This window comes from Anabrus simplex, chromosome 3, assembly GCF_040414725.1.
Source record: "Anabrus simplex isolate iqAnaSimp1 chromosome 3, ASM4041472v1, whole genome shotgun sequence".
In the NCBI taxonomy this organism is placed as follows: Eukaryota; Metazoa; Arthropoda; class Insecta; order Orthoptera; family Tettigoniidae; genus Anabrus; species Anabrus simplex.
In genome coordinates, this window is record NC_090267.1 from 264,192,865 (window position 1) to 264,204,335 (window position 11,471).

The 11,471-nt window shown below is 39.7% G+C and overlaps 1 protein-coding gene across 1 annotated transcript in view; it reads left to right on the forward strand.

Moving 5' to 3' along the window:
* LOC136866224 (esterase E4) overlaps positions 1–2,204 on the forward strand; it is a 113,956-nt gene extending 111,752 nt beyond the window's left edge. Inside the window, exon 12 of the mRNA XM_067143008.2 lies at positions 1,825–2,204. Within this exon, the coding sequence (XP_066999109.2) occupies positions 1,825–2,056 (232 nt within the window). The 3' untranslated portion in view covers positions 2,057–2,204. The remainder of the gene's footprint in view (positions 1–1,824) is intronic.
* The last annotated feature ends 9,267 nt before the right edge of the window (positions 2,205–11,471 follow it).

Genomic DNA, 11,471 nt, shown 5'->3' on the forward strand with positions numbered 1-11,471 from the left:
ACTTGGTTATAACCTCCAATTCACTGTCTAAGAGTGTGACCTAAAATACCTTGGTGTCGTCTTGGACCATACACTATCCTTCGAACAACGCCTCCTGAACTTAGCACAAAAGTTGAAGTCTCGAAACAACATCCTCCATAAATTGTGTGGAACTACCTGGGGATCTTCAGCAACTGCCTTCTGGTCTTCAGCCTTGGGTTTGATGTATTTCAAGTGCTGAGTACTGTGCACCTGTTTGGTTGAACAGTCATCATACAAGGCTTGTTGACACCCAGCTAAATACCACAATACACATCATATCTGGTGCAATCACATCTAGGCCTACTCCAATTCATTGGCTTCCACTGATAACTGGTATAATGCCACCTGATCTATGCCAATCTAATGCCCTTATGAAGGAATTACACAAGATCTCCAGAAATCCTAGTCTACCCATGCGTAGTAATCTGCCACTTTTGAATCTTAATAGACTAAAATCACACCATCCAACTCTGCATGATGCTGCTGACATAGATGCTACGGATTTTAAATCTCTTGATGAGTGGAAAGGTCGATGGGAAGCAGCAACAGATGTGCGCCTGCATACCTTCTTCTCAGGTCCCAGACGTCCACCTACCACGCAAGACCTGGACTGCCCTGAACAGAATGAGAACAGGACATGGCTGGTGCAGAGCCACTCTCTATAAGTGGAAAAAGCTACCTAGTCCAGACTGTGACTGCGGAGCTCCACACCAGACTATTCATCTTATCGTCAGGGAATGAAACATTTGAGCCTATCACGGTGATGAAGATGACTTCCTGCTGGTATCTCCAGATGCTGTATGCTGGATTGTAGAACCAGATATTCAATTGTGAAGCACAAATTACTTTGTTTCTCATCTGTAAATATATATATTACTGATGTTTTGCCCCAGAGGAGTGCAACAGGCCTCGGCAGTCAGCACAATTCCCATCCTCTCCGCAAGATGGGGGCTTCATTCATTCCATCCCTGACCTGGTCACTGACTAGAAAACAGGTTGTAGGTTTTTATTTTCATTATTGATATTGTCTGTAGAAGCCATATGCTAAATAAATAATGTTTTATAATCCTCTGCTCCGAAATAAAATGCTTCTACCAACATTTGTTTTAGAAAGAGTGTGATCTGCAATAATACTTGGATTTTTTTATTGTCCCCCATGGACATGTTTTTATATTGGCTGTTTGGTGTTTCTCACACAGTTCAGTGCATTTGCTATTTTATAAGCCCCAGCAGAAAAGGTTTTCATATTTGTTCTCTCGTGTTTTTCACACCTTTTAATACTTTCCTGTCATCTTGAGAAATGATTAGATTTAGTTTCCATTATGCCTGCGGATACACAACATAAAATGCCTTCATGTCAGAAAAAAATCATATCTAGGGTTTCCATATCCCTGTTGGATAGTTTTTATTCGTATAGTCAGTAGTATGTTTTCTCGCTTAACATGTTCATTTTTGTTGTACCCTGTAGAAATGTCTTAATGAGGTTTTACTGTATTTAGAACTGTTTTCAGATGAGAATGTTAAGAAAACTGTCACGATATACACTAATAAATACAACATAGGCTTGGGCATGAAAGAGATGCAAGGCCTCGAGATGAAGTAGAAATTTGTGCCTTTAATTTTTGTGTTCTCTTTCTTCTACAGTTTTCACCTTCCAGAGCAAGACTACATGTTCCAATTAATTTGCCCAGAGTGTATTTCTAGATTAACTTCGCAATGAATGAAAATACATCATCTGTGAATAATATGCGATATGTAATCTCAGTGGCATTTCTCGAGTCAAATGTTTTCTCTGTTCCACAGTTCACCTACTGGCAGCTCATCAGATGCTCTGGAGGGAGTGAACTGGAGTCCTTACTCACGAGAAAACAACGCTTACCTGTCCATTGATGACAGTGTACAATTGAAGCGTGCCTTTGAGCAAGAATTTGCCATTACTGAATTAGAGCGACGGAGGAGGAGCAGTTCAGCTGGTGTCCATTCGCCTTGGCATATAGGCTTACTGCTGCTTGTTGGATTGTACCATAGACTTTAAGATTTTTTATATGTTGCAAATCAAAGACCATGAACCACTTCATAAGTATGTTTTTGTATATATTTTTATGTAAAATGTGTGTGTTGCTTTAACTGTAATGTGATATCAAGACTGAATGTTGAATACATTGCATGATTCTACAGTAGAACTTGACTATTTATAATTCACTGCATAGTGATAATAAATAATTGTGTGTGTGTGTGTGCGCGCGCGCGCGCGTGCATGTCCAGCAAGTCCCATTTCTATACAGGGTTGGGTATGAAGTGAAAAGAATCTTCTTAGCGAGTTTTTATGGCACTACTTTAAATGTAGCCGTTTGTGTTGTGATGTTAGCGGCAGCCTACGCAGGGGATGGTAATTCCCTAGTCGAGCTGCTGCTAGTCTCCGACCAATGGTGTGCGATGACACAGAATGTTGTAGGGAGTCCATTACGTGTTCTCAGATGGCAGGCACAGATGTGAAAGGGTTACGGTGTGCTTGGTGCACAATACGGCAATCCTCCCTTGTGGTGTTCGGATGTGATCAACCAGAACCTTGACCCTCATGTTCCCATGAGTCCAACATTGGGCCATTGTCACATCCGAATGCCCCACAAATTTGCATATTGCATGATTCAATCAGCTGGTGAAATAGAGGCCCATAATGAGGTCCCTTGAAAATTCTTTCAGGTGCTGATAATGCTGTCTCACACGAGTACACGGCATCTCCATGTCCTTCAGAGTGATCACTCAACATCTTATGCTGTTCACGCTCTTTATATACCTTGCCAGTTCTGGGAACAACACTAAACACAAACAACACTAATGCACTCTGGTGGCAATTCTACCTGTCACAGAGAATTACTACTCTTAATCATTTACATACCCGCTGATGTAGTGTACGTGTATGAAGTTACATTGACATATGACCATTTATTCTGCGTGCTTCAATTTTTTGTCAGCCAGTGTATAAAGAAAGGATCTTACAAACAAAAATGAAACTAAATTTGGGAAATTCTGCTATGTACTGAAATGTAAATACTTGGCAGTAATTGTAATCCCCAATAGGAATGAAAATGAGGCACTAACAGTAATAATGATGAGAACAGAGATACATTTCAGATTGTTAAGGAAAGTCCAATTCCATTTCCATTCAAGCCAAATTAAATTATTATTGTACAGTGGTCAGAACAGAGTGCATCTATGTGGTGGAAACCCTGATAAAGGTGATTGGGGGTCACTGTTAAAGAAGATTGATCAAAGAAAAATTTAGATCAAAAGAAGTGGCTCACCTACAGCCTTTTCCTGTCAAATGATTCCAAGAGATCTGCTCAAGGTTTAGTGTTCACATCCAATGGACAAATCACCATCAGGAGCATCAAATTCCCTCACTCCAAATGAACATTGCAGGAAGGTTTGGTATTGAACCTAGGCTTTTGGCACTCAATCCAGAGACTAAGAATTTAATACTCCACCCCTCCTACCCTGTTGGCCAGCAATCTGATGGTGAAATTTTTTTTCCACCAACAGGATTCGAACTGGCTAATTGCAGTGTCAAACCATAAAGATTTGACACCTTAATGATAATGGCTTAAAGTACGAGGAAGTAATACCAGTAAAACCCAGTTTTCCAAGTTGAGAGCCTCTGCTGGTCCCTGTTTAGTCACCTCTTGTGACAGGTAAACGATACTGTGGATGTATTTTATAAGATGGGGTACTGGGTGTGAGTAACTTTCAGCACACTCATTTAAGTAACATGCGGAGACTTCTACACAGTATATTCCTGTACATATAAACTGCCCTTTTGGATCTGCAGTAGGTTTTCTACCTCCAGATCCCAAGATCAAGAGATCTTTTAAGGCCAGAGGGTATTTGCTTCATGTCTTAAAATGCCAGCTTGCAAAATTTATGTTGTGACATAGTTGGTTTTTATTTGCAAAAATTAAAACCAAACAATAGATTGCCCAGTAGAGTTACAGTTTCTCTGCCATGTGGTAGAGTAAAACAAAGTCAGATATGACACACAAAAATAAAACTAAATTTGGAAAATTCTGCCATGTTCAGAAATTGAAATACCTGGGAGTAATTCTCATCCCCAGTAGGAATGTAAATGAGACACTAACAAGAATAATGATGAAGAGAGAGATGTTTTCCAGATTGTTATGGAACTTCCGACTCCATTTCCATTCAAGACAAATTAAAGCATTATTGTTCAGTAGGGTAGTCAGAACAGAGTGTGTCTATGTGGTGGGAACCCTGACAAGGGTGACTGGGGGTGAATGATAAAAGAGAAAGAAGATTAAAGAGAAAAGTTCATTTAACACTCAATATCATACGATACTGGCATGTAAACGATCTAGGTGACGTGTGTGTGTGCACACATATGCACACACACAGATACAGAGGTATCATTTCCCACCCTCTTGCTCTTAAAGATTCTAGAGCTGGACATAAAGTAAAAATGCATATACACTATGGCCAAGGTATTACAACAATTTCAAAATTACAGTTACTACTACCACCACTACTACTACTACTGATGTAGTGTGTTTCTTAAATACTTTTAGGACTTTGGGAGTGGACATTTTTTAATGTGGTTGAGGTGAGAGCATGTTCATAATGTCCTTGGTGCTGGGAGAATTTTTGTTCTAAACATATTAATCAATCTGCAGGAAAATGTAGTAAATACAGGCTGTAATACGCCTGCAGGTCTTTGTAAACTGCAGCCCTTGTTTACTTTTAAAGGATATATAAATTGAAGATCACTATTCTATTACACTGCATAAACAACAGCCCACATTATATCTACATTTCCATTACCTTTTGCAGACTGCCACTAACATATAAATGCTGCAACATTTTTATTTTTAAAAATCTTAATCTGCGTTTGTAGGAAAGTTAAAATGATGGTTCTAGTGCCAGAGTCATATATTAAACATGAGAGGGGGAAATAATCTTTTAAAAGAAACATTTCTTAAATATTCAAAACTGGTAGAATTTTTTTCTAGCAGAAGAAGCATCTGTAGTAAGAGACAAAATTCTGTCTTCACAACCACCTATCGTTTTCATCCCTTATTTTTTTAGAAAAATGTATGAAGCACAGTGTTGTGTCCTGTGCATACAGAATCAAGATATACTTTATATGACAGCAACAAAAAATCCTTGTAAAACTAAGTACCTGAAGACTTTTGTATATAAGTGTTTGTGGAGTTATTTGGCAGCAAAACAAACAGGTCCTACTAATGATACATACAATACATACCCCCATTAACACGAGGAATTGTAAGTAGCTGCTTAAATATGGCAGATTTGGACCACTATAAAACATATCTTCAAATTATACTCTCATTTTACATGTATATCTAGAAAATAAATGGAAAACAGCAACTTACCATGTAACTTAGAAATTTCTGCCTGGGAGACTGATTACCTCGGATCGAGTAGGGGTATTTCAGTCACCTTGACAAAGAATACTGCAATGTATTCGAAATGTCAGCAAACTATACGTGATGTGCATACAAGTACAACACGGTTCAACCCGGAAATTAAATTAAATAACTTACCATGTAAGGTGGCATGGACGGAGTACACACAAAAGAAAGACATTGATCCAAAACTTTCAGCTACAGCCTTTGTCAGTAGAGGAGTGAATAAGAATGGCAGTGGTCATTGTTGACAAGTAGGTACTGTTGTGAGGTAAAGATAGAAGGGAGACAGACAGACAAGAGAATGGGAAAAAAAAAAAAAAAAAAAAAAAAATTAAAATGAGTAGTTATCTAATGTTAAGGCCAGGTGTTTCCCTAGACTTGAACACCAGTTGATGTCCGACTCTGGAATCTCTAAGAGTGAGAGGGTGGGAAGTTGGGTTAAATGTTTAATGACTAACAGTGAAACAATCATCATAAATGGTTTGATGGTACTGGATGTGAATTGGAACAGGAAAATCCATGTTGAGGGATTTGGCTACAGCCAATTGAGCTCATAGTGCCCACATATCTGCAAGGCCTTTGCATCTAAAACAAATGAAAAAGTCCAATTTAACCTGGTGGGATTGATATACAAATAATAGAATTATTTTCTGTTAAGATATTGTATTGGATAAGTAGATGGTGTCAACACTAAGCATAACAACTTGAGACCCAAGGAGGCCGGTGGTACTATGAAAGACCACAAATAATGCCACACCAAAATACATTACCGGTACATCAACAGTCAACCAACTCAATTTAATAACATACCATATACAAATATTTTATAGAGTTTAGACATAACATGAAAGATTTGAACTTTTAATGTTGTTGTATTTTCATTTTATCTGCAATCTGTTAGGACATAAAATATTTTTAAATAAGGTCTTCAAATGCATGCGATTTTATCCATAAGCTGAAGAAGAGAATTTTAAATTCTCGAAACATGTAGGGGCCTACTTGTGTTTATATACTGGTATATATTTGATGGTTTAGATATATAATACATTTTTAAATTGTATTGACAAAGCGGACCTAGACATAATTAACTGTAGTAATTAAGTCAATACGGACCATTGGTAGCCATCGTGGTCAAGCTAATAGATACGGTACTCATCAGCTGTACAATCTGTTTTCAAAATAGAGTGTAAAATCATTTTTCAGCTAGTTGTCACAGTTCTATGCAACTGTAGAACAGGAGTTTAAAAGTATATGTCCCCTGCATTCAGCCAGCAGTTATGTTTCCTGGAGAAGAGACATGTTGTAACACAACAGCCCTGGTGACGAACAACCTGTGGGCAAGAACAATGAGGCCTGCGAATAAGAACTGTCCCAATATTTGCTTGGAAGTGAAAATGGGAAACTATAGAAAACCATTCTCAGGACAGCCGACCATGGGGTTTGAAACCACTCATCTTCTAAATGTAGCCATAGGGCGTTAACATGCACATCCGCTCTACTCAGTTTGTATCTCAGGCATAATTTAGAAACAAGTTATTGAGTAATTATGTTATAGATCTTCCTTTGTACTTTCTATCTTACAGCGTTTTAAGGGCCATTTTTAGTTTGTGTTGCACATTGTTGGAAAACAAATATAATAATCTGTTTAAAAAAGTAGTGTTATGAAAATGTTACAAACTTTGGGCTGGGAAGACTTTGGAGTAAGGAGACAAACTGCTCAACTAAGTGGTATGTTCTAAGCTGTCAGTGGAGAGATGGCCTGGAATGATGTTAGTAGATGGATAAGCTTGAATGGAGGTTTTAAAAGTAAGATAACCCTAAATGCAGATCAGTGGTGACCAGTTGATCAGCTTTTCTATCAAAGGTCAAGTGATTTTTTGCTTGATCTCTTTTCTTGATCTTATGGTATTTTAAACTGTGTTCTTGAGAGGTAAGATCTGTGCTTACATAGTTCCAGAATAGTCGAAGTTGATGAGGGTTTGATCAATAGTAGCAGTTGTGAAAATGAGTGGGGATATGCTCTAACTCATAGTCCAACCGAGCAAATGGCTGTGTGGATTGGGTCACATAGCTACCTGCTTACGCTCGGAATGTAGTGGGTTCAAACCCCACTGTCGGCAACGCTGAAGATAAATTTCTGTGGTACAAACAAAGAGGAATTATGGAAAATGTTGAAATTTTAATCCTCATTAGAGATGGGCAGTATTTAACATAACAGTTAAGATAACAGTGTTCCAGGCTGGTAACATGTTACCAGAATAACATGTTACTCAACTAACCCTGTTATATTTTTAGCAGATAGCTGTTCTTCCTCATTGCTTCATTATTTCATTAGTCATTCCGTCATTCTACATTACTTCATAATTACTGAAGTTATTTTAGTTCATTACAACTTAGCGTGGTTCTTGATTGAATCCTTTGAACATGGAATACTGTTTCACCATAACAAGTTTTCTGCTGAGGTAACAACTGAAGTGCGCGTCCTAATACGTTTCGTTTATATTCTATGGAACACTGTTCCATCGCAATGAATGTTCTCTCGAGGTAACTGCCTAAGCTCTGTGAAACACTGTTCCATCACAATGAATGTTCTGTTGAGGCAACAGCCTAAGCTCTGTGGAACACTGTCCACCACAACTGAGTATTACGTCCAGGTAACAGCCACAGTATAATAATTTCTGAAGCGTATCGTTATTTTGTAAAGTTGTAACGTTTCGAAAGAACTCTGCTGAGGTTTATAATGAATAAAAGGTCGAACACAGGTTAGCCTACATAAAGGCATATTTCTCAGTGAATGACAATGTCAATAAATTCACATCTTATGATATTCGTGATCAAGGCTGTTTTAAGTCTGACGGGCTGAGTGGCTTAGACAATTGAGGCGCTAGCTTTCTGACCCCAACTTGGCAGGTTCGACCCTGGCAGTCCGGTGGTATTTGAAGGTGCTCAAATACGTCAGCCTCGTGTCAACAGATTTACTGGCAAGTAAAGGCGAAAACACACTACTGTCACTTCACGTGAGTTCACACGTGTCGTGATGCAATCGAACCTGTCAAGAAAGATGTGCTATGACTTTTCCACACTGTATGAAATGTAGAGTGATCACACTGCCCTCATGTCACGGCTGCTGACGTTGGTTGACGTCACTGTGACGTAGAATCTGGTGACAGCGCTCTTCACGCGGAGCACATTTTTCTGCTCAAGCACATATCTGGCGACGTGAAGTGTAAATAAAAGCAGTTTCTTTTAGCGATATGGAAGAAATGTTAATTGAATGGGTGCGGGTGCATGAGAATCTGTATGACATAGGTTCGGTTAACTATAGAAATCAGCAAATGTGGCATGAGACATGGTACAAAGTAGGAAAGCAATGTAAGGCGGAAACACACTACTGTCACTTCACGTGAACTCGCACCAAGCTGAGTCGGCGTGGAAGGGAGGTTGATGATCTCACTGCATGTGGTGTGAAGACAGGAAACACACTGTCCTCACGTTCACAGATTACTTCGTCCGATGGCAAGCTACGATAGTACACCCAGTTCTTTGGATTCTGATGATCTTTTAATTGCCTGTGATGTTTCTGTTGCCATGAGTACTATCTGTCCCAAACAACTGTGGGTACATGAAAGTAATTTGCGGTGAATACCACAACTTAGTAAGGGAACTAAATGTGCATCCAGAAAAATTTCAGATGTACTTCAGGCTGAACAAAGATGAATTCAACAACTACTTTCATAATCTCATCAAAGATGAAATATGGTCGAAGTACGCTCTGCATTTGCAGCTGATTTGGAGGAATCCTACACGGGCTGTTCAGATATCAGAAAATTTCAAAAAATTAGGCTCTGTGCCATGGCGATTACCAACAGTTCGTCGTGGGAGAATAAATTGAACAAAGATGAAAATAACTGTGCGGTAGTGAATGGATCATACAACAAATATCTATTCACCGATCTCTAATTCAACAGAGTAATTTGTATTTGTCAGTCTAGAAAGCCAAGAATAATGGCCGAGAGGATTCGTCGTGCTGACCACACGACACCTCGTAATTTGCAGGCCTTCGGACTGAGCAGCGGTCACTTGGTAGGCCAAGGCCCTTCAAGGGCTGTAGTGCCATGGGGTTTGGTTTGGTTTGAATTTGTATTTGTAATTTGTGTAGTATTTCATTTATTATTATTGTTATTATTATTATTGTTATTAGCCCGCTTGGTGGCCATGATCGTTAAGGCGCTGAAGTCTAAAACGGTCTAACACCGAGGTTAGCTGGTTCGAGTCCCGTTGGTCGAAAAAATTTTCACCATCAGAATGTTGGCCGGCAGGGTAGGGGAGGTGGTGGTATACAATTTCTAATCACTAGATTGCGTGCCAAAAGCCTGGATTAAATTCCAAACCTTTCCGCAGTGCTCATATGGAGTGAGGGCATATGACGCTGTTGATGGTGATTCGTCCGTCGGATGGGGACGTTAAGCCTTGAGCAGACCTCCTGGTGCTATTCGACAGGAGTAGGCTATGTGCCGGCACCGGGTTTCACCCTCTCCCTACTATCATATATCACGTCATTCATTTCATCTCTCATTAACTCCTCTGATGGGGTTGACGTCAGGAAGGGCATCTGGTCATAAAAACCCGCCACGACAGATTCATCTCACTTCATACCCGACCCCGTAAGGAAACGAGACAAGGGTTGGACAAACAACAACATTATTATTATTATTATTATTATTATGTCCGGCTCCGAAGCTAAATAGTCAGCATGCTGGTCTCTGGTCCCAGGGGTCCCGGGTTCGATTCCCGGCAGGGTCGGGAATTTTAACCATCATTGGTTAATTTCATTGCCACGGGGGTTCGGTGTATGTGTCGTCTTCATCATAATTTCATACTCATCACGGTGCGCAGGTCGCCTACGGGTGTTAATTAAAAAACCTGCACCTGGCGAGCCAAACTTGCCTTCGGGCACTCCCGACACTAAAAGCCATACGCCATTTCATTTATTGTTATTGTTGTTATTATTATTCAGATAATAATCATAAGTACAACTATGGACTGTTTTCAACAACTGAATGCCTATTAAAATTAGTACGTGTGAACAGTTCTTTACGGACGCTCGAAGTAGGCGTCTTGTATATTATTACAGAGTGGTAAGGTGCATTGTCCATAACAATGTCCGGCTCCATGGCTAAATGGTTAGCGTGCTGGCCTTTGGCCACAGGGGTCCCGGGTTCGATTCCCGGCAGGGTCGGGAATTTTAACCATCATTGGCTTAACTTCCCTGGCACGGGGGCTGGGTGTATTTGTTGCGTTGCCTATGCTATAATACACTCTGGTCCAAAAAAATATCCCCACTTGCATGTTTTAAGGAAAAACATATTTTAAGAGAGTATTGAGAAAGAATTTGAATGTTTTATTTCAGAATAGCAATATACAAGATTTCTACAATATATGTGACATACTTCAGTACTTTGCGTGACAACCTTTAGCCTTTTTTTGAGGGCTTGTACTCTTTGTGGCATTGACTGAACAAGTTTTTCGTAAGTAGCAGGCTCAATTTCATGATACCACTCTTCAACAGTTTTTTCAATTCATTCTTTTCTGGTAGTGTAACAATGTTTTCTGAGTTTTGCAGACATAAACAGCCCATAAATTCTCAATGGGGTTCATATCGGGTGAATTCCGGGCCCACCATAATCGCTGAATGCCGAGATCTGAGACACATTGCTGGACAACCCTGGATCGGTGGCAACTGGCATTGTCGTCTTGGAAAATGAATGGTCCTAGGTTTGCACAACTAAAATGGTCCCTAGCAGTATTAAAAACTTCCTTCTTAATGATGTCACAATATGCCGTTCCACTGATTGAACCCGTGCAAACTTTAATTCTTCCCACCCCTTTGGAAGTTATTGCTCCCCACAGCATAACACTATCACTAAATTTCTTAGTTTCCACAACTTTAACTTCTCTCCGGGCTCCATCCACAGTTTTACACCACCATCATTACGGAACACATTAAAT